This window comes from Cnephaeus nilssonii (genome assembly GCF_951640355.1).
Source record: "Cnephaeus nilssonii genome assembly, chromosome: 7".
Taxonomy (NCBI): domain Eukaryota; kingdom Metazoa; phylum Chordata; class Mammalia; order Chiroptera; family Vespertilionidae; genus Cnephaeus; species Cnephaeus nilssonii.
In genome coordinates, this window is record NC_137078.1 from 100,722,597 (window position 1) to 100,745,315 (window position 22,719).

At 67.0% G+C, this 22,719-nt stretch overlaps 1 protein-coding gene across 1 annotated transcript in view; it reads left to right on the plus strand.

Moving 5' to 3' along the window:
• Positions 1-445: 445 nt before the first annotated feature.
• Positions 446-22,719, plus strand: part of CHD5 (chromodomain helicase DNA binding protein 5) — a gene marked incomplete at both ends in the record, with an annotated part of 54,184 nt that continues 31,910 nt past the window's right edge. Inside the window, 6 exons of the mRNA XM_079776411.1 lie at positions 446-524; positions 9,580-9,704; positions 15,951-16,130; positions 18,326-18,444; positions 18,912-19,150; positions 20,603-20,727. Of these exons, the coding sequence (XP_079632537.1) occupies positions 446-524; positions 9,580-9,704; positions 15,951-16,130; positions 18,326-18,444; positions 18,912-19,150; positions 20,603-20,727 (867 nt within the window). The remainder of the gene's footprint in view (positions 525-9,579; positions 9,705-15,950; positions 16,131-18,325; positions 18,445-18,911; positions 19,151-20,602; positions 20,728-22,719) is intronic.

Consider the following 22,719-nt stretch of genomic DNA (forward strand, 5'->3'; position numbering starts at 1 on the left):
GCTCGGCCCCCTCCCTGCACCCAGAGGCTCCGGACTAGTCCCCAACTTGTTCTCTGCTGTTAACTAGTCGTGCTGCCGGAACGATGGGATGGGGTTGCCACAGCAACCAGACTGGACGTCACAATCCGGGCATGTGTGCGCCCCCCCGCCGTGCCGCCGTGCCGCCCGCGCTGCCACCGCCACCCTCGCCGGCTGCGGACTCGGCTGCGGGGCGCGGTGGGCGGAGCGGCCCGGGCTTTGCGGGCGCAGAGCGAAGGCGGCCTAGAGGAGGGGGGTCGAGACGGGAGGGTGGAGGTTTGGGGGGGTGGGGGGGCTGGCGGCCGCCATCTTCTCGCCGAGGCCGCCTCGCCCGCCGCGCTCACCGGTCCGGCAGCGTACGGGTTAAGGCTGGCACCGCGCCCGGCGGGAGGGGGGGCGCCCACCTCCCCTCCCCCCCGCGCCGGGCATGCGGGGCCCGCTGGGCACCGAGGAGGCGCTGCCGCGGCTGTTCGCGGACCAGATGGAGAACGAGGACGAGATGTCAGGTGAGCGGGGCGCCGGCCGGGGCCGGGCCGTGGGGCTCGAGGACCGGCGGGCGGCGCGGGCGGCGCGGGCGGGGGTGCCCGGCTCCAGGCTGCGCTCCCGCCCCGCTGGCTCCGCACCGCCAAGGGCGCAGGGGCGCGGCGCGGGCGGCCGCGATCGGGGCCACCGGGCGCCACTCGGAGGACCGTGCGGGGGGCGGGGGCTGCGCCGGGCGCCCGGTGGGGAGGGGCGCGGCGCCCGGGGTCAGCCGCGTGCCCTTGAAGGGGGCGGAATCTCGCTCGGCTCCCGGAGCCGCTCACCCCTCGCTCTCGCCCTGCGCGCCTCCGGCCGCCCGGGGGCTGGGCCCTCTCGGCTGCAGGGCGGGCTGGGTGGGGCCGGGCGTGGGGCTCGGACGGGCCGCGCGTGGGGACCCCGTGAGAGCCCCGGCTGGAACCGCCTCCTTCAGGCCCACGAGGGCCGCGGCTGGGGCTGTGGGCTCCGACTCCTGCTCCCCGTGCCCAGCCCGGGCTGTGAGCCGCTCCCAAGCACTTTGCGGGGCGCAGCCTCGGTGACCGCCGGGCAGAAGGTGCCTCCCTGCCCACCTGCCTGCTGTGGGCCCGGCCCGGCCTCCGCCCTCCTCGCCTCCCTCTCAGCAGCATAAACATGGAGCCTGCGTGACAGCCTTCAGCTGACCGCTCCCCGTTTCTCTGGGACAGTCCCCCGCCTGGCACAGCTGGCCAGGGCCTGCCTCCCTCCCTCCTGGGCCTCCTGTGCCGGGGAGACCTGTGGGCCGCCCAGGGGCTCCCTGGCCCAGTCGTGTGCCTCGCCAGGGGAAAGAATAGGCCACAAGTTGGTACCCCAACTCCTGTGCAGGAGGTGAGGAGGGCCCAGCGGGCAGCAGCTGCCCAGGCCGCTCTGTCTTCCCAGTGAGGGGGCCCCTCGGGGGGGGGGCATGCCCACAGGGCCTCCTCCCTCCCTGCCTGTGTGCCTGCTTTGACACGGGAGCCGGGCCCCTGCTGGAGCCCAGCCTCACCCCACCTTTCAGACAGTCTGGCCAACTTTGCGAAGCACCTGCTGGGGCGAGAGGAATGGGGGTGAGGTGGCCACACGGGCGGGGCCCGATCCAGGGAATTAGCCGCATTTCCTGGGAGGAACGCAGAGGCCGGCACAGGCAGGGGAACATGGCCGTGTCCTACCCGGGGCGGGCTGCTCGGTGAGCCGCTCTCCGGGGTGCTCCGGGCGGGGCCCCACGCGGCACTTAGGGGGACAGTGGACAACTGAACACGCGTCAACAGGCTTATTCCGGGGACTTCACCGACCCCTGGTGGGGCCCCCGTCCCCTTCTCCTGAAGACTCTGCCTGGTCGTGTCACGGTGCTCACTGTGGGCAGGGGAGGGGCCGGAAGTGCCCTCAGGCTGTGACACCCAGCTCCCTGTGCGTGGGCCAGAGCCCCGGGGCCCGGTCAGCGTCACCTGCCCACCGCCTGGTCTCCCTCCCCCGCTGCTTGTGCCCTCGGCTCCAGGGTGGGGGAGGCTGGCCCCGAGGCCCCAGGAACCCCAGGCCCTGCAGAGGGGAGGGCCTGCTTCGGCCCCTGTGGCCTGAGGGCTGCAGTCCCCTCCACCAGCAAGACCTCACGTACCCCCCCACCCGAGCCTCCCAAGCCCCCGCTTCTCTCCATGTCCCTGGTTCCAGCCACTGTCCCCTCCTGCTGGTCCCCTCCGGAGCCTCCTAACCAGTCCTCGCTGCCCACCCTCCACCCAGCAGCCGGGTCACCTCCGTCCCACAATCAGGCCCCGACCCCGCGGCGCGGATGGCTTCCCCCCTGCCCTGTGCACACTCCACAGGCACGCTGGCCTCCGTGCTGCTTCTGGGCCCCCAGCTCCCGCTGCCCGTGAGCACTGGCCATGACCTCCACCTGCTCGCCGCCTCCCTGTCATCAGGTCCAGCTCAAGGTCACCACCTGGAGGCTTGACCTCCAGCTCCCGTGCAGCCCACCCGTTGCCCCTGACCCTGCTCCTGCGTTTGTTACGTGGTGCGCTGCCTCCTCCCCGGACTGCTGCTCCCGGCGGGCTCCCTTGGAGTGTGACCCCCTCGGTCACCAGCTGTGCCCGGCACCCGGCACTGCGAATGCTCAAGAGATGGCTGTGGCCTCGAGGTCTGGGGGCCGCGAGTCCCTGGGTCACCCCTGGCCCCTGGACACCGTGACAGCCCCGGCCCAGGCCCAGCGGCCCCCGCGCCCTCCGTCACAGCAGCTCTGCGGCCGTGGCCAGAGCCCTGGCCGTGCCCTGTGTGGGCCCGGAGCCGGCGGGTTCCGACGCCTGTTTGCAGCGGGAGCTGGCGGGCTGGGGCTGTCACGCTGAGTCTGGATCTGCAACAGTCGGACTTGTTACTTGTCAAACCCACTTTCTTTCCGCTCGCCCGTCTCCCCCTCCCCCTCTGGTTCCCCACGCGGCGCTTTGCCCAACCAGCCCCGGCGGGAGAGGCAGGTGGGCAAGCCTGCTCCAGGGGCACGGCTGGCTGGGTGCCGGCCTCTCCGGCTCAGGACCAGCAGCTGCCACACCCTCGTGGTGGTGCCGGTGCCGGTGGTGCCGGTGCTGGTGAGGGGGACGGAAGCAGGCAAAGCAAGCGCCCAAGAGCAGCCGGGTCCCGGCTCTGCTGGCCAGCTGCCGGGCTTGGGGCGATTCCCAGCCCCTCTGCCTCAGTGTCCCCACTTGTGGAATGGGGACCTGGGCCGGCTACCTCACAGAGGGTTATTGTGAGGACCGGTGAGCCGGGCCGGTGGAACATTTAGGTCACAGTGCCCGCCCGGCAGAGGCGCCCAGGACTCTGTGGCTGCTAGACCGAGCACCACCCCGGGGGGCAGCCGACTGCCTTCCCCACGGAGATGCTCTCACCCCGTAAGCGGCGGGTGGGGAGGCTGGGCGGGAGGAGGGTGGGAGTGGGAGGCCACGGCGGGGCTGGCGGGAGGGAGGCATGGAGTGGCCTCTGTGCCCCGTGCCCGCGGGACTGGCCCAGCCACGGGCATCTTAGGCTTCCTGGAGCCCAGGGGCCAGGAGGGAGTGAGGCCAGCATGCTCCCAGGGCCACACCGTCCTAGCTTGCCCCTCCCCCCGCTGGGGAAGGTGGGTGTGGGGTGTCCCAGGGGGCCCCATAGTGTTTAACACTCCTTATTGGGCGGAGGGAGGCACAGTGGCCGCAGAGTTTGCCCAGTGGCTTGGCCTGTGGGGTATGTGCCTCACTCTGTGAATCAGAGACTAAGAGCCGTCTGTCCCTTCATCACCGCACTCACCCACCCACCCGTCAATTATGGACCCACCCACCCATGTGTCCACCCTCCCACCAAACATCTACCATCTCACCCCAAGACCAACCAACCAACCATCCACTCACCAGCCACCTCCCACATCACCTACTTCTATCCATCCCCCTGCACCCTCTCACTCTCCATCCATCCCCCCTGCACCCTCCCCTCTCTCCATCCACCCACCCCTGCACCCTCCCCACTCTCCATCCATCCCCCCTGCACCTCCCCAGTCTCCATCCATCCCCCCTGCACCTCCCCACTCTCCATCCATCCACCCACACCTGCACCTCCCCACTCTCCATCCATCCCCCCTGCACCCTCCCCACTCTCCATCCATCCACCCACACCTGCACCTCCCCACTCTCCATCCATCCCCCCTGCACCCTCCCCACTCTCCATCCATCCACCCACACCTGCACCTCCCCACTCTCCATCCATCCCCCCTGCACCCTCCCCACTCTCCATCCATCCCCCCTGCACCTCCCCACTCTCCATCCATCCCCCCTGCACCCTCCCCTCTCTCCATCCATCCCCCCTGCACCTCCCCACTCTCCATCCATCCCCCCTGCACCCTCCCCTCCCTCCATCCATCCCCCCTGCACCTTCCCCACTCTCCATCCATCCACCCACCCCTGCACCTCCCCACTCTCCATCCACCCACCCCTGTACCTCCCCACTCTCCATCCATCCCCCCTGCACCTCCCCACTCTCCATCCATCCCCCCTGTACCTCCCCACTCTCCATCCATCCCCCCTGCACCCTCTCACTCTCCATCCATCCCCCCTGTACCCTCCCCACTCTCCATCCACCCACCCCTGCACCTCCCCACTCTCCATCCACACACCCCTGCACCCTCCCCACTCTCCATCCATCCATCCATTGACCCAGCATACATTTCCCGACTGTCTTCTCTGGCGAGCTCCTGTACACAGTGTGGCGTGTCTCACTCCCTGGGGCTTTAGCGGGTAAAACTTTTGAGACTTTCCACCTTATCTCTTTGGCTCTGTTCTCATCTCTCTCTCTCTCTCTCTCTCTCTCTCTCCCCCCTTCCTCCCCCCCCCCTCCAGCCCTGTGTCCGGCTCTGTGGTCTGTCTCCCTGAGTCATGGCTGGCCTCTCTCTCGTCCCTTCTTTCCTGGCCCTGCTGGTGTGTTACCCATCTCCCCGCTCCTTGCCCCTCCCTCCTCCTCCTCCCACCAGGGCTCTGCCTCCCCCCCTTCACCCCCTCCCCAGTCCCTTAGGTGAAAGCCTCACCTACTCCCCGCCCCACCCCCACCTGCCTGCCCAGCGTGCTCAGGTCTGAGGCTTTCTTTGATGAGACACCAGTGAGGTGATGTCTGGGTTTTGTTAAATGTCATAAATAAATTATTAATCCTCTCTTGGGCGGGAGTATCCCTCCGCCCCCCCATTATCAGCAGAGGGCCTGTGAGGTCAGAGGGGGGCTCTCCGAGGACTGATGGGAGCCTTGTCTGGGCCAGCCCTGGGGTAGCCCTGAGACCCCCGGCCCAGCAGAGCCTGAACCAGAGCCCCCCCCCCCCCTCGGCTCCTGCTGTCCTGACCGGGCCGGGCCTCCCTGACGCTGCCGCCGCCGCCGGGCACCCCCTGGGCATGGCCTTGGCACTTCCATTCCAGCGTCACATTTCCGTCACCTGTGAGGCCGCAGTGACAAGCTCATTCGAAGGGTGAAAAGATGGGCGCAGGGGGGCGACCCCCATGGGAAGGGCTGGGGTTGAGGCCTGTGCTCCCCTGCCCCTCCCGCTGGCACCAGGTGGGCGTGTGCCCGGCGGGGTGCCGGGCTGGGTGGGGAGTGGAAGCAGCCCCTGCCCAGGCCGGAGAGGTGGCGCCGAGCTGGGGCCCCATCGCTGGCCGCTGTGCTGGCCTTTCCGGCTCCCGGCGATGGAGCCCCTGGCCCGGCTCCCGGCTTGGGAACCCCAATCCTGTGAGCATCTCACAGCAGAGGACCCGACCTTTCTCTCTGCTATCATGTTCGTCTTGGGCTCTGACGACCTTGTGTTTGCAAAGCTCCCTGGGGCTGGGCTGCTGGGCCCGAGGGACCCCGCATGATCTTCCCGGCCAGGGGTGGCCGGAGTCCCCTCGGAGTCCCCAGGGCGCGGCCCCAAGCTTGGCACAGACCATGCTGGTTAAGCTTAAACGCTTCCTGAGTAACCCCGGGGAAGGTCTGAGCCTGGGAGGGCCCTGTGCCCGGAGGGAGGGGCAGGGGGGGAGGGGAGGGTGGGGACCATTCTGGCTCTGTCACCTGCCAGCTGCGAAACAGATGCGGGCAAGTGCGAGACCCTCGGAGCCTCGGTTTCCCCGCCGCACGGGGGTGACAGTGCCATCGCCCAGTGCCACCTGCCGTGCCTGGCACGGGGGGATGTGGGAACGTTCACTGTTCTCACGTGTTACCCCGAGGAGGGCCCGCCCAGCTCACGGCTGCACCCCGCAGGGCCTGGGGCCGAGCCTGAGCCTGAGCCTGTGCAGGGAGCTGGCAAGGGGCTGGGGCGGACTGAGAGAACGCAGGACCCCTCTTTGCCTGGTCGCTCTGTCCCCATGGTCCCCCGCCCCTCCCCCGCCGGCTCTGGCCTGGGAGCCCGGCAGGTGGAGAGAGAGCAGGCTGATGGGTCCTGAGTATAGTCTTGCTTGGATCGATGGCGCCCTGGCTGGAGGGCAGGCTGGTGCGGAGGGCACTGCCCGGCGGCCGAGGGCTGAGAGCCGCCAGGAACGGGCAGGACAGGGAGGACGAGGCCTCTTCTCCCCCTGGGTGAGCGGCCTCACCTTCCCGCGGCTGCGCTCCCGGAGGAGGGCCCAGGCCAGGGCCGGGAGGGGTGGTGGCGGGAAGTGCTGCTTGGAGGACTCCCCAGGTCTGGTCTGAGACAGCTGGGGGTCCCTGTGGGAGAGGAGGCGGAGAGGGAATGGCGAGGGGGGGCAGGGTCCCAGAAGGTCAGCCTGGTGTCCTCAGGGCCACCGAAGCGGGAGGGAGAGGGCGTGAGCAGGTGGGGTCCCCTCCCCGTGCCAGCCTGGAGCGTCGCCAGGAGGGTTCCGTCAGCAGGTGGTGCTGGGCCCTGGGCAGAGGGACGGCCTTACCCTCGGAGGCGTGTTCTGGACGTGGGTGAGGGCTGCGTGTGCCCCCTCCGCCCAGGCTTCCTTCTAGAACCCCTGCAGCCGCCGGGGTCTCCCTGTCTGTCCGCTGGTCACTCAGTGGCCTTTCCCGCCTGGGGGACTGCCCCGCGGCGGGAGGCGGCGGGAGGCGGCGGGGGAGGCCCCCTCCCCGTGACGTCAGCCGAGCCTGTTGCATAAGCGCTGGGCATTGTCTGGGCGCGGGGGCGGCTCTGCCCTGGCGGCTCCCTGCGGCGTGGGGAGGGGAGGCGGGTGGGCCGGCGTGGACAGGCTCCGATCCCCAGCCTGGCTCCCAGCCAGCCCGTCACTGCCCCCTGGGACGACTCTGGGGGTCCCCGTACCCCTTTTCAACTGGCCCAACAATGCCTGCCCCTCCCCCATCAGGGCTCAGGGACAGATCCCTCGTCTGGCCTCAGCCCGCCCACACCCACCCCGGTGGTCCCCGCGGTGCCCGCCCTGTGCCCGCAGCCCAGGCCTAGGCCACAGCAGCTGTGCCTTCCGCGTGGCCCGGTGCTCAGCGGTGCCCTCGCTGCTGGTCAGGGCACTCGGGCCACGCTCGGGCCGCCGCCTCTGTTTGCCCGCAGGATGGGGGCGCGTACAAGGCAGGGGCCCTTGTGCCCGGGGTGGGGAGGTGCCAGGTCCCTGGCTGCCCTGGAGGAGGCCCCGGAGCAGAGGGGCCCAGGCTGGGGCAGTCCCGCCTCTGCGGGTAGGCGTGGGACGTGTGGGAACCAGGCCGTGGCCGTGGGTGTGGGAGGGCCACCCGCTGGGCCCAGAGTCACCAGCGCCCCTAGCTGCTCCCAGCGGGTGGCAACGGGAGCCACGAGGCCAGGGTGGGGCCTTTCCCCTCCGCCTTGGGGACGGGGGGGGGGGGGGGGCGGGCAGGGCGTCCCAGGCGGGCGTGGGGGTGCCCATGTGGAGGACAGGGGGCTGGGTGCTGGTGTGTCCTGGGTGCACACTTGTGTCTGTGGCGTGCGGGTCTGACATGGCCAGTCACCAACATAGAAGGTTCCTGGGGGGTGGGGGGCCTTGTCCCTTTGACATGTTTCCCTAGCGCTCCCCCTTTCCCAGAGAAAGCCTTTGGGGTCCCTGGACTCCACCCTCCTCGGGGTCCCCTGGGGAGCAGTCCTCAGGCTGAGGCTCCCTGCGGTGCGCCCACCGGGGCGGCTCTCGCCCCCTGAACGGCGCCTGTGGGCACTGAGGGACGGGGGGGGGGGGGCAGGCTGGCTTTGGCACATGGGGCCCCAGCTGGCATGGAGCGCTCACTCTATCATGGGCCCCTTTTCTGGACTCCTGGGGGTTCTTTCTGGAAGCTTCCTTGGTCTGGGGCAGTGGTCAGCAAACTCATCAGTCAGCAGAGCCAAATATCAACAGGACAACGACTGAAATTTCTTTTGAGAGCCAAATTTTTTAAACTTAAACTTCTTCTAACGTCACTTCTTCAAAATAGACTTGCCCAGGCCGTGGTATTTTGTGGAGGAGCCACACTCAAGGGGCCAAAGAGCCGCATGTGGCTCACGAGCCGCGGTTTGCCGACCACGGGTCTGGGGGGACTGATGCGTCTCTGGTTTGGGTGGTTTGTGTTGCAGTGTCTTCCTGCTGTGTTCGCCCCCAAAGGGACCCTCCCCCTTCTCCCCTCGGTGACCCAGGTTTGGTTCCCAGCAGCTCAGGGCTCACTGCCTCTGTGGGCGTGACAGGGGTGTGCACCTTTGTGGGTGTGTGTACCTGTGTGGGTGTGACAGGGGTGTGTACCTGTGTGCGTGTGTGTACCTGTGTGGGTGGTGTGGTGAGGGTATAGCTGTGTGTGTGGGTGCCTGTGTGGGTGTGACAGGGGTGTACCTGTGTGGATCTGATGGTGGTGCACCTGTGTGGGTGTGATGGAGGTATCCCTGTGTGGGTGTGTGTCCCTGTGTGGGTGTGATGGAGGTATCCCTGTGTGGGTGTGTGTCCCTGTGTGGATGTGTTGGGGGTGTCCCTGTGTGGGTGTGTGTCCCTGTGTGGATGGGTGTCCCTGTGTGGGTGTGTGTCCCTGTGTGGGTGTGTTGGGGGTGTCCCTGTGTGTCCCTGTGTGGGTGTGTTGGGGGTGTCCCTGTGTGTCCCTGTGTGGGTGTGTGTACCTGTGTGGGTGTGTGTACATGTGGGGGGAGAGGCAGTGTGGTCTTCGATTTCCCATTAAGGGGCCCCAGTACCTTCCTCAAACCCCAGGTACTTGCTGTTCAACTCCCTGGTCCTGGGTGATGCCCCCTTCCCCCCAGCCTTCTCCCAGCCACACCTGGGCCTCGAGGGCGGAGACGGCCTGGCCCCGGGAGATGGCTTGGTGATGGTGGGGCTGCGTTCTCCCGGGAGAGCCATGTCCACGAGGCCTCTCCTAGTCGCTCACGGCTCGGCAGGGTGCTTCCTGAGCGCTGTCCTACAGGGGCAGGCGGGGCGGGGCGGGGCGCGTGTTGGTAGCATCCGGGTTCCTGTGGGAAGGAGAGGTCCCAGGTGCGGGAGCTGGCCCACCGGAGCTGGGCTTCCTCACGGGTCTGTGCCCACGAGGGGGCGAGGGCTGGGCGGGGCCTGTCCGGGCAGGGGGTGAGGGTGAGGGTGCGGCTGGGAGGAGCTGCTGACCCAGTGGGGCCTCCCAGAGGGGAGTGCGGGGTAACCCCCTCCTGTTCCCCCAGAAGACGACGACGGCCTTGAGGGCTTCGAGGACTTCTTCCCCGAGGAGCCCGTGAGCCTCCCCAAGAAGAAGAAAGCCAAGAAGCTCAAGGAGGGCAGGTCCAAAGGGAAGCGGAAGAAGAAGGAGGTGCGTGGGGCTGGGGGCCTGTGGCGGCCTTGGCACCCCTGGGCCTGCAGGGGGAGACCGGGCCGGGCCGGGCCTGCAGGGGGAGACTGGGCCAGGCCTGCAGGGGGAGACTGGGCCGGGCCTGCAGGGGAGACCAGGCCTGCAGGGGGAGACTGGGCCAGGCCTGCAGGGGGAGACTGGGCCGGGCCTGCAGGGGGAGACTGGGCCGGGCCTGCAGGGGAGACCAGGCCTGCAGGGGGAGACCGGGCCGGGTTTGCAGGGGGAGACTGGGCCGGGTCTGCAGGGGGAGACTGGGCTGGGCCGGGCCTGCAGGGGGAGACTGGGCCGGGTCTGCAGGGGAGACCAGGCCTGCAGGGGGAGACCGGGCCGGGTTTGCAGGGGGAGACTGGGCCGGGTCTGCAGGGGGAGACTGGGCTGGGCCGGGCCTGCAGGGGGAGACCGGGCCGCGCCTGCAGGGGAGACCGGGCCTGCAGGGGGAGACCAGGCCGCGCCTGCAGGGGGCTGTGAGACTGACTGAGCCGGAAGCACAGGGCTGAGTGGTGTGAACAGACACCTTTCCAGGACGTGTCCTGACTGAGCGGATGTTCAGGGGCCGTCCTGGGGAGACCTGGGCCAGGGGACAGGGCTGGACACGCTGCCAGCCCCGGGCAGATCTCAGCTGTGTCACTGTGTGACGGGCAAGCTCATCTCCGAGCCGCCACACCCACTTCCCTGTTTGTAGAATGGGGTGCACACCACCACGTCCCCTCGGGGCCACCTGGAGGGCCAGGGAGGATGCTCCAAAGAGGCGGGCGCCCACGGTGTGGGATGGGAGCGTCGTTGTGCTGTGCCGTCCCGGCCCTCCCAGCGCCTCCTGAGCGTTCTCTCTCACGGCCGCTTTATGGGCCTGGGCAGGGGCTGGGTCAGCACAGAGGCCACCTGCGGGTCCTCGGCCTCAGGCTGGGTCTCCCCAATTCCCAAACCCAAACAAGGGACCACGAGGGGTGCCACGGGCCTGTGGGCACCCCCTTCCTCCTCTCCCTGCCCCAGGCAGGGCCCAGGGTACAGCAGGACCCTCCCCACTGCCCTGGCCAGGAGGAGGGTGGAGGTGGGCAGTGTCTGGACATGGTGGACTGGCGGCTGGGGTGGAGGGATGCTGGTGGGGGGGCTGGTGCTTGCCTCCCCATGTCCAGCGCCCCATTACTCAGGCCTCCCCCTTCTTCTGGACCCACATAAGCACGCATGTCTCTCTGGCTCTGGTCTGTCTGTCTGTCTGTGTCTTCAGTCCGTCTCCGCTGGGCCTCTCCGTACCCATCTCTTGCTCTCTCCTGTCTCCTTGCTCTCTTCTTGCTTCTTTCCACCCCTCCCCCATTCCCTCCCCTCCCCCTCCCTGTCCTTTTCTTCTCCTCTCTCCCCCCCCTCTCTCCCCCTCTCCTTCTCTCTCCCATTCTCTCCACTCTCCCTCTCCTCTCTTCCTCACACTCTCTCCTTCCTCTCTCTACTGAGATGCAGTTCAGGTTCTCCAAAGGGGTGCAGCCGGGGGGGGCTGGAGGTCTGCAGATGACCGGGCAGTGCCCGACAGGCCCCCACAGCGACCCCTGGCTGGTGCTGCCCCCTCCCCTGCATTCCGGAGCGCCTGGCTTGGCCAGCTGGCCCTCTGGGGGGTCTGGAACATGCTGTGTTCAGAGGACAGGGTCCCACCCTCTCCCGAGACCTGGGTCCTCGGGGCGTGGGGAAGGGAATTGCAACCTTTGCTCCCCTCCACCTCCAACCAGGTGGCCCCACGACAGGCGGGCGGTGGTGGAGGCAGGAGAGGGGTGGGGGCGGCAGTCTTGTTTTCCTGTGTGTGTGGGGGGGGAGGAGGCGGGCAGCGAGTCCGGGACTCTGATTTACATAAAGGAACCGGACTGGGGCCAGAGCCTGAGCACATGTAGATGAAGCTCCTTGTCAGACCCAGCGCAGGAGGGAGAGATGATTTCCACCTGTACTGCAGCGTTGCCATAGCAACCAATTATTCAGTGCTAAATTATAACTGTTTATAACAGTCGTGAATGGGGAGGCTCATATCTGATTCCTTTTCCCTCTCCATCTTGAAGGACCCCAAATTGAGAATGACCAGCTCTCTGCGTCCTTCCTTTTGGGTTTAAACGCCTCATTTTTCAGGATGTGCCGTGTGCTGAGCGCTGGGCAGGGGGGGAAGGGAGAGGGGGGAGACGGGAGGCCTAGATCCAGAAACATCTGCAGAGCTGGGGGAGGAAGGGACTGCTCACTCGGGGTCCCCGGGCCTGCTCTGGGGGCACGCCCCGTCCGCCGTGGGCCTGGGGCTCAGGGCAGAGACCCCTCCTGCCGGCCCCCAGCTGCTGGCACCCACGCCCTGGGCGTAGCGGCTCAGGCAGCTTTGCAGTGGCTTCTGTGGGGGACTCCCAAGTCCACTGAGGTTCTACACCAAGCGCACGCCCCACAGGCATGCCCGAGGTCACAGCCCCACCGGGAGCCTCAGGGTCACAGCCCGCTGCCGGCCTGACTCTGAGAGCCTGCAGCTCCGGCCGAGGCTGGTCAGGGCTTTGTCGCTCCCTCCGCGCTGCTGCTTCTCCCTGACCTTGGCTCGGCCTGCAGCTCCCCCTCCGTCAGTTTCAAGATTCAGAACCGATCCGGGTTCTCCATCATCCTTCCCCTCTGTCCACTGCCCTTCCCTCGCCCCTTCTCTGCCAGGACAGGGCTTGGGAAGAGAAAGGAGGCTCAGCTCTAGAGGGTCCTGACAGCTGGGTGCAGAGATGCCCACGGCCCTCTCCTGCCCCTCCCCCTCCCCCAGCCCGGGCGTGGCTTGAATGAGAGCCTGGAACAGGTGGGGGTGGCCCGGGAGGTGCAGCTCTGCTAGTTGAGGGAGAAGGCAGGGCACAGAGAGGGCGAGGGCACAGGCAGGGGTGCGGGTGACGCAGAGGGAGCTGTCCTCCCCTCCCTGAAACGAGATGTCCTGCCAAAGCTCCAGCTCATTCCCCCAGGGGGTCTGCCCTCCTGCTCTCCCAGGGAGCCCTGGAGCGGACGCTGGGCCAGCCCTCCTGGCAGTGCCCAGCTTGGGGCTTCTGCCAGGCCTGCTGCCCCTCCCCCTCCCCTCCCTCCCCCTCCATCCCTTCTGTCCTTCCTCCTTCCCTCCCCCTCCCTCCCTCCTTTCCTCCCTTCCTCCTTTCCTCCTTTCCTCCGCCCTCCATCACTCTTGTCCTCCCTCCCTCCCTCCCTCCCTCCCTCCCTCCCTCCCTCCCTCCGTGCTCTGCAGGAGCTGTGCTGGCCGCTCCTTGCCTCTCCTGCTCTTGGGCTATGGCAGTGCCTGCTTCCCACACATGCTCAGGGCCACGCCCCCTCAGGGTGGCCACGGCAGCCCCTCAGCACCACGCCACATGTACTGTGGTTGTGGCCTGGCCGCAGGCGCCATCCTGATCTGCTGAGACCAGTGCCCGAGGCTGGCGTGCCCTCCCGTGTGCCGTCCTGGCCGCGTCGTTGGCCTCTGAGCAGAGTGGGGGCGGTCGTGGGGACGCTCCCGTTTCGGAGTGTTCAGGCCTTCTCTTCCACGGCGTCCTTTGCTCCCCTCGCCACCCGGTGGCATCCCATCACCATGAGGGAGCTGAGGTCAGGGGGTCAGCGCTCCGAGGCACTCTGTGGTGTGGCCTCCCCAGGGAGCCCCAGGGCCCACCGCGGGGCCCTCCCGTTTCACCCCTGGTCTGCATTGTGGGGTCTGTCCCAGGGCAGCTGAGGGCCAAGCCGGAGTCCCAGCCTCCGTGGACCCACAGCCGCTGTCCATGGTGCTGAAGTGTGTGGCCTCCTCCGCCCACCCTTAGCTTTGCTGGGGCGAGGGCTGGGGTGGAGCCTGTCTCTCAGGTCTCCCCAAGGGTGACCTCTCTAAGCTGGCCGAGCTCTGCACCCTAGGGAGAAATGGGTGCCCCTGTCTGACCCCCACCTCCCCAAAGGACTGAGGCCCAGCTGGCCATTGTGGCCACCAGGCATGGGCGGCTGTCCTGCCCGGGCGGGCTCCAGCACAGGACCTGCCCTGTCCCAGGGTCCCGCATGGCCACTCAGCATTCCGGAAGCACCAGGACACAGGAGAGGTGTGGAGGCCGCCCGCCAGCACACTGACTCTGCTCTGAGCGGCACCGAAGGTTTGGGAGCGGGAGACGGAGCTGAGCGCCCAGGAGAGCGGAAAGTGTGGGAGCCCGTGGGCGGCCCTTTCCCAGCTGAACCTCAGGGAGAGCTCCCTCCTGGGAAGACTCTCAACTCCTTAGTGTGGTCCCAACGGGCAGAGGCTGGGCTGGGGGCCTCCCAGGATTCCCCCGAAGACCCCGCTCTCCTTGGCACCTCCTCTCCTCCCTCCTCCCTCCCTCCCTCCTCCCTCCCCCCTCCTCCTCCCTCCCCCCTCCCCCTCCCTCCTCCCTCCCCCCTCCCTCCCTCCCCTTCCCTCCTCACCTTCTCTTAGGCCTCTCTCCCCATCGGTGTTTGGAGCTCACGTCCCGCCTGGTTCTTCTCTGTCTCTCCCACGCCTCTTTTGCTCGCCTTGTCCACAGTAAACAGCCAGCAGGAGGGTGACAGGTCCGAGCTGGTCCCCGAGCAGCAGCCCAGCCTCACCACCCCCCCCCCCCGCCCCCCGCAGGCCTGGCCGGGAGGGGCGGAGGGCTTTGCCATCCATTTGCATCCGCCTGGGAAGGCTGAGAGTGAGCAGCTTGCTCGAGGGCAGTGCCTTCCCGGGTGCTCTGGCTGTAAACACCGCATCTCCCTATAAATGGGCCATGTTAGGCCTGTGTAGAGGGGGAAACGAAATCAAAGAAGCCAAGCTTAAGAACTGCCTCAGTGACCTTGTCTCATATTGGACGCAGCGGCCAGGGTGCAGGTGTGGGTGCGGGAAGCTGGGCTCCTCACAGCAGCTTCTGGGGCCACAGGAGGCAAAGCTGGGCCGTGTGCTCGACGTTAGTCACAGGCTGCACTCGCCACACGCAGTTCCACGGGCTGCACTCATCACACGCAGTTCCACGGGCTGCACTCATCACACGCAGTTCCACGGGCTGCACTCATCACACGCAGTTCCACGGGCTGCACTCATCACACGCAGTTCCACGGGCTGCACTCATCACACGCAGTTCCACGGGCTGCACTCATCACACGCAGTTCCACGGGCTGCACTCGCCACACGCAGTTCCACGGGCTGCACTCGGCACACGCAGTTCCACGGGCTGCACTCGGCACACGCAGTTCCACGGGCTGCACTCGGCACACGCAGTTCCACGGGCTGCACTCATCACACGCAGTTCCACGGGCTGCACTCGCCACACGCAGTTCCACGGGCTGCACTCGGCACACGCAGTTCCACGGGCTGCACTCATCACACGCAGTTCCACGGGCTGCACTCATCACACGCAGTTCCACGGGCTGCACTCATCACACGCAGTTCCACGGGCTGCACTCACCACACGCAGTTCCACGGGCTGCATTCATCACACACAGTTCCACGGGCTGCACTCGGCACACGCAGTTCCACGGGCTGCACTCATCACACGCAGTTCCACGGGCTGCACTCATCACACACAGTTCCACGGGCTGCACTCGGCACACGCAGTTCCACGGGCTGCACTCATCACACGCAGTTCCACGGGCTGCACTCATCACACACAGTTCCACGGGCTGCACTCATCACACACAGTTCCACGGGCTGCATTCATCACACACAGTTCCACGGGCTGCACTCGGCACACGCAGTTCCACGGGCTGCACTCGGCACACACAGTTCCACGGGCTGCACTCGGCACACACAGTTCCACGGCTGCACCCAGAGCAGGGGGGGGGGGTGGTGCTCGGACCAGACTCGGTGCAGCCAGCGGCTCCGTGGCTTTCCTGGTGCACTTGGCTCTTTGGCCCCCACATCGCGGCTCTGCTCCGGGTTCTTGGGTCCCAGCACCATCACACAAGACTCGTTAAAATCCCGAAGTCCTTGGACGCCTGGTTCTGACTGGAGCTGGGCCCGAGCCTCAGCCCAGGCGCAGAGCCGGCCCAGGGGGGAAGCCTGACCCGGCGCGCTCCTCCACCGCCCCGCCCCGGGGTGAGACCCTTGGCTGCGGGCTGGGGCAGCCCCTCCGGCTGGGCTTCGGGCTTCGGGCTGAGCAGCAGATGCCTAGCGATCTGGAAGGCAGGGCTGACTGCCAGGAGGCTGCTCTCGGGGCGGGCGGCCGCCCAGGGCTCCAGGCCGCCTCGGGGCCCCGGGGCCTCACGGTCCCCCTTGCCTTGCAGGGGAGCCATGACGAGCTGTCGGACAATGAAGAGGATCTGGAAGAGAAGTCGGAGAGTGAGGGGAGCGACTACTCCCCTAACAAGAAGAAGAAGAAGAAACTCAAGGACAAGAAGGAGAAAAAAGCCAAACGAAAAAAGAAGGGGGACGATGAGGATGCCAACGACGAGGGGTGCCTGAAGGTAACCCCTGGGGCCGGCGGGCGGGACCCGGCTCCCACAGGCATGCCTGCTTGGAGGGCGGAGCCTCCTGCTGTCACCTCTGTGCCTCCCTGCCCGGGAGCCAGGGCGGGGCGGGGGGGGGGGCGGTCCTGGCTGACGGGTCTGTGTGCACGTGTGCCCGCGTACGGAGGTTGGACACCTGCCTGTGAGGAATGCTGCAGCCACAGGTCGGACGCATTTGAAGTAACGATGGGTGAGGTGTGGAGTCTGGGAGGAGGCCATTCAGCCTCTTGGAGGTCCTGCCTGATGGAGCGGCGTAGCTCTTTCTGGAGAGAGGGCTGGTTTGAGCTCAAGTTTCATGTCAGGAGCCTCTTGCTTGGAGCGATTTGGGAAAATAAACCAGCAAATAGAGTCTTTGCAGCAGGAAGCGGCTGGACAGCTCCGCCTAGAGTAGAAGGGGAACGGGTTCGGGAGCCCAGGTCTGGGATCCTGCCCCCCCCCCCCCCCAGGGCCAGTCCAGGAGCTGGAGGAGGGGCCTAGAGCTCCCCTGGGCAAAGCTCAGAAGTGTGGGAGCCTCCGAGGCCACACCCTGGGGCTCCTCGGGCGGGAGGGGCTGAGGGTAAGGCCAGAGGACCTCAAGTCACCCAGAACCCCCGGGACCACCCAGGACCAGGCTCCCGGGCTCCGTTTGGGCTTAAAGGTAAGTGCTCCGTAAATATTAGTGCAGTGGCTGTGGGGGGAGGCAGAAATGGTGGCTGTCACTGCCTGGTGTCAGGAAGCCCGGTGGGGTCCGGCCCCCAGGGGACGGCCCTCGTGGGCCGGTGTGCTGTGAGTCGTCCGTGACAGATAACAGCCGAGGGCCTGACGACGTGGACAGGGAACTTATGGGGGCGACTCGGGTTATCCCGTAACAGTGTCGTCGGCTTGCTCTGTGTCCCGGTGGGAACCACGGGCTGTGTGCCTCCAGGAGGGGCTGTGTGGGTGGGGGTGGGGGTCAGGGTGGGCGTGGGAGAGGGGTCCACTGTGAAGTGTCACGGAGAACAGGGGCCTGGACGCTCTGGGCACGGAGGAGGATGGCAGCAGTGACAGCTCGGGGCTTCTTGGCCACTCACTGCCCATCCAGCGGGCGGGACAGAGGCCTGTGTCCCGGGTGGCCACACTGGAGACCCCGCGTGCTGATTGGCTGAGTGGGTTAGTGGGTGGGACTGGGGCAGGGCTCCCTGGAACAGGCTGGAAATCAGGTCTGTTCCATGCACCTGTGCTGACTCGCTCCCTCCTGTGAGGTGGGTGCTGTCATCCCCATTTCACAGACGGGGAAACTGAGGTACAGAGAGGGGAGGTAGCTTGTCCACCTCTCACTGCCAATATGTGGCAGAGCCAGGATCAGAGCGGTGACTGACTGGCTCCAGAGTCTAAGTTCATAGCCAGCAACCCCCCAGCCCCCCCAGGCCCCCCCACACTCCCAGCCAGCCCAGCCCCCCCTAACCCCCCCAGCCAGCCCAGCGCACCCAGCCCTCCCAGCCAGCCCAGGCCCCCCAGCCAGCCCAGCGCCCCCTAGCTCAGCCCCCCAACCCCCCAGCCCCCCCAGCCAGCCGAGGGTGGCCTCGTGACTTGGCACCGGGGGGCAGTCTCATGAGCTTGCCGTGTGCCCTTGGGAAGCCACACTCCTCCCTGGGCCTCATGCCCACCTGGAAGGGAAGCGGAACCTGAGGGGCCTCGGGGGCTGTCCTGCCCCTACCCTGGCCAGGCCCACCTTGCTGGCTCTGGAACCGGCAGCGGCCTGTCCTTTTGTGGGGTCCATGCATGACTGTAGGGGGGACATCCCGGGGTGGCCTCATTTCTCCCCAAGCCTGCTGCCTCCCCAGGGCCATCTGCCTCCTCTAACACTCATCTTCAGGCCCAGACTCCCCGAATAGATTTCTCCAGAGAGTGAGCCCCATTATTCCTGCCCTGGGCACACACATGGTCTCACCCCAAGCCCCACGTTAACCCCAGGCGCGTTGCCCTGCACCCCCTCATACACTGCTGTCCGAGCCGGTCCCCCATCAAGGGCTTGGGGCTGGAAGTTGTCAGGTGTTTTCAGTGCTGAGAACTGCTCCGGTTGGGTGCGGGCCCGACCCTCCCCTCCCGCCTGCCCGAGGCCTCCTGGGCGGGACCCTGGGGTGGGGTGCGGGTTAGGACCCGCCTCTGAGTGCATCTCCGGCCCGTGTCCGCAGGAGCCCAAGTCCTCGGGGCAGCTCATGGCCGAGTGGGGCCTGGACGACGTGGACTATCTGTTCTCGGAGGCCGACTACCACACGCTGACCAACTACAAGGCCTTCAGCCAGTTCCTCAGGTGAGCGGGGGGGGGGGGGGGGCGCAGAGCCCGGCTCCTGGGGGGCGGCGGTCAGGCCGACACTGACCTGGCCGAGCTGGCGGGGCCCCTTCCATTTTGGCAGGTGGCCCTGCCTCCCTCGCTGGCCCTGCACCTGGGGGGGTGGCCCCAGTCAGTCCGGGGTCTCTGCCCTCCTGCCCCGCTCTGCTCGGGAGGCCCCCTCTCCAGCCTCAGGCCTCGCAGGTTCCAGAAACCCAACGAACTAGGAGATTGCCGACCGCACAAACAGGGACTCGAGCATTTTGGGGGGCACTGCTGTCTCAAGCTTTGTCTTCTTCCCGCCCCCCTTTCTGCCCCGTTTCCCAGCCTGCAGCCTGGGGCTGGCGCTGCCTGTCCCAGGTGTGGGAGATGGGGGCTCTGCTGGGTCACGTGGGGTCACCCCCTCCACGGCCCTGCCCTCACCTTCCTGTCCCCCCCCCCCCCCATAGGCCTCTCATTGCCAAGAAGAACCCAAAGATCCCCATGTCCAAAATGATGACCGTCCTGGGCGCCAAGTGGCGGGAGTTCAGCGCCAACAACCCCTTCAAGGGCAGCTCGGCGGCGGCGGCCGCGGCGGCCGTGGCTGCGGCCGTGGAGACGGTCACCATCGCCCCTCCGCTGGCTGTCAGCCCCCAGCAGGCGCCCCAGCCCGTGCCCATCCGCAAGGCCAAGACCAAAGAGGGCAAGGGTAAGGCTGCGGGTGGGGGTGGCACCCAGCCTGCTGGCAGGAGCCCTTCCAGGCCGGTCTCTGTCAAGGACCCAGGGCCTTGGTTGACCTTGACCCACATGGCCCTTCTCGGCTGTATTGCAGGGGCACTGGAGCTCCTTAGGGGCTGGGGAGAAGCTGGAGGGGGCGGGGGGTGCTCAGAGCTTGGGGAGTTTTGCCCTGGCCCCTGCGACTTGGGTGTGAGGAAGGGCCGGGGAGGCCCAGGCTGCTGAGAGTCAGGGGTCTCACGCGTGAGGCTGTGCCGTTCCCGGGGAGAACGGGCCCAAGGTGAGCCCGTGACCCCTCTTGCCCTGTGGCCAGGGCCGGCTTCTGGGGAGCCCTGGAAGGGGGCCCCGATACCAGTTGGCCTCAGTGGGGTGTCCGGTGGGGGTGCCAGGGACAGCAGAGGCTCTCTGCGCCTTGGCTTCCCCGGGGCCTCCCTGGGTGGGGTGTCTGGCCCGTGGCAGGTGGGCGCGCTGATCTCTGAGGGCTCCCAGTGGTGGGGCCAGGGCAGATCCGCCTTCCGATGCCCTGACTGGGCTCTGAGGGGGCACTCGGGGCTCGGGGACTCCTTGTTTCAGCCCCGAGGGGCTTTGCCTTCTGGGACGCTGTGCCCCTTGGCCAGGTCCCTGCAGGGCCCGGAGGCAGAGTGACATGGGTTCGAGCCGGCTCCTGCTTGCCCCCTCGCTGGCCTCTGGCCTGCACGCGGCCCTGCTTTCTCATTTCCTCTCGGGCTCCAGCGCTGAGCTGTTGATTCCCTGGGCTGCGTATTCAGAGCCTGAGAGATTGAAATGGCTTTTCCACGGCGCCGCTGAGGGTGCTGCCGGGCCCCCAGCCCCATCTCCCTGCACGCGATGCGGCTGGAACTCACTGCGCCCAGGCCCACCTCCCCCGGTCCGCCCTGCGGGAGGGGTGCTCGGGCCCTTACTCCTCAGGTGGCTGCCTGTTCTGGGGCCAACTCCACAAAACCGCCTCCGCCCTGCTGGCCCCAGGAGCCAGCATTTGGGGGGATGGCAGAGGTCAGGGTGGTCTGGAGGTGCCAGCGTTGCCCAGGCGTGGGGCTGACCGAGGCTGGCAGCTTCCTGCCCCAGATCAGCCCTCCAGGGCCCAGGTGTGGTCCAGAGGGGAGGGGCCTGCTGGCCGTGGCTCCACTGGGGACAGCTCCTTTCTGGGGGGAGGGGACAGGACAGGGCTATTCCCGAGATGGCGGGGTGTCTGCTGTCCGAGAAGAGGGCCGCCTGGTGCCCGGGGCAGAGCTAGGCCGGGTTATTCTCTGGCTCCCCCCACCCCCCTGCCATGCTGTGCAGCCGAGGCAGGGCCTGACCTCTCTGAGCCCCAGGTGCTCATGGGAAAGGGCCACAGTGAACACGACCCTCTCCTCGTGGCGCTGCTGTGAGGCTGAGCGAACCGCGTGCTTCCTCCTCGTGCCTCCAGGGCCCGGCGTGCGGAAGAAGCTCAAAGGCTCCAAGGACGCCAAGAAGAAGGGCAAGGGCAAGAAGGTGGCGGCGCTCAAGTTCCGCCTCGGAGGCATGGGCGGCAAGAGGAAGAAAGGCTCCTCGGTGAGCGTGAGTGTGTGAGCGTGTGAGTGAGCGTGTGAGAGCATGTGTGTGTGTGAGCGTGTGAGTGAGCGTGTGAGAGTGAGTGAGCGTGTGAGCATGAGTGTGTGAGCCTGTGAGTGAGTGTGTGAGTGAGCGTGTGAGAGTGAGTGAGCATGTGTGTGTGAGCATGTGAGTAATCATGAGTGTGTGAGCGTGTGAGCATGAGTGTGTGAGCATGTGAGCGTGTGTGTGTGTGAGTGAGCATGAGTGTGTGAGCGTGTGTGTGAGAGTGAGCATATGTGTGTGTGTGTGTGAGCGAGCGTGTGAGAGTGAGCATGTCTGTGTGAGTGAGGGTGTGAGAGTGAGTATATGTGTGAGCATGAGTGTGTGTGTGTGTGAGAGCATGTGTGTGTGAGCGTGTGTGTGAGTGAGCATGTCTGTGTGTGTGTGAGCGTGTGTGTGAGTGAGGGTATGAGAGTGAGTGAGCATGTGAGTGTGAGTGTGTGAGTGAGCATGTGAGAGTGACTGAGCATTTCTTTGTGTGTGTGAGCGTGTGTGTGAGGGGGTGAGAGTGAGTGAGCATATGTGTGTGAGTGTGAGTGTGAGCATGTGAGAGTGACTGAGCATGTTTTTGTGTGTGTGAGCGTGTGTGTGAATGTGTGAGTGTGTGTGTGAGCATGAGTGTGTGAGCGTGTGTGTGAGTGTGTGAGCGTGTGAGAGTGAGCATGTGTGTGTGAGGGTGTGAGAGAGACACGGGGACTGGGAGGTGTCGGTGTGGGTGTGAGACAGCAAGCCCACGTTACTCAGGAGTGTCTGGGGGGGGTGTGCATGTGAGCAGCCCTGAGATGCGTTGCGTGGGTGTGCCAAGGTTGGGGTGCTGTGGAAAGCAGGGCTGGGCTGTGGGTTCCTTCTCCTGAAGCGGCCTGGGGGCAGGTCCTCCTCTTTCCCACTCTCCCATTCTACCCACAGGCCTGCTGGGCCTCAGTTTCCCAACCTGACTGGTGAGGGGCTCAGACTAGATCCTTCCCAAGGCCTGCAGCTTGGACTGGGCGTGGGGCCCACCTGCTGAACTGGGGCTCAGTCCTGGTGCTCGCTGCCCTCAGCTGCCACCCCATCTGGGCAGCAGGTGGGAGGGTCAGCTGCCCCCTGGGCGTCCTGATGGGGCCTGGTGCTCAGGTCAGCGAGGCTGGGCCCCGGGAAGGCGGCATGGAGGCAGGGCCAGGCGGGGCCCCGGGAAGGCGGCAGGGGGCAGGGCCAGGCTGGGCCCCGGGAAGGCGGCATGGGGGCAGGGCCAGGCGGGGCTCCGGGTCCTCCAGGGCCAGCTCCGCACCAGGTCAGACTGACCCCGAGGGAGCCACCGGAGCACTTGGTCACCTCTCTGTAGGGGGCGCCCTGGCCCCCCTTCACCCCCTCCTGCACCGGGCACTTGCTCCCTCGCCTCGCCCCAGCCCGCCGAGGCCGGACATGGAAGCCATTGCTCCGTCCCTGGGGAGAGGCAACGGACCGGGCTTGGGTTTAGCTGCTCCGGAGGGAGCGTGAGCGGCGGGCGTGGCCCCGCGTGGAGCTGGGCGGCCGCCCGGCTCAGCAGACGCTGGTTGAGCACGTGCTGACGTGCGGTGTCTGCTGAGCCGCGTGGCCCTGCTCCAGAGGCTCCGTCTGGCAGGGCTTTGGGCATCACACTGGGAGACAGCCAGCGACAGGCAGATGGCGCAGGCCAGACTGGCACACAGGCCGTGCAACAGGTCCCGTTAGGGAGATCTGGGGAGGTGTCCTTGAGGGACGGACCTGGAGGAGTTGGCAAGGTGGAGGGCATGGCCTGGGGGCGGCACTGAGGTGGGACATGGGGCTTCTCTGAGGGCTCAGAGCATGGCTTCCGGAGGGGGTTCCGGCTGGGGGCGGAGACTAGATGAACCGCAGAGCCCTGTGCCCCCAGAGCCGTCACATGCCCTGCCCCCGGCCCCTCTGCCCAGGCCAGGGAGCCCTCGGGATGAGCCCCCCGGGCGGGTTCGGGGC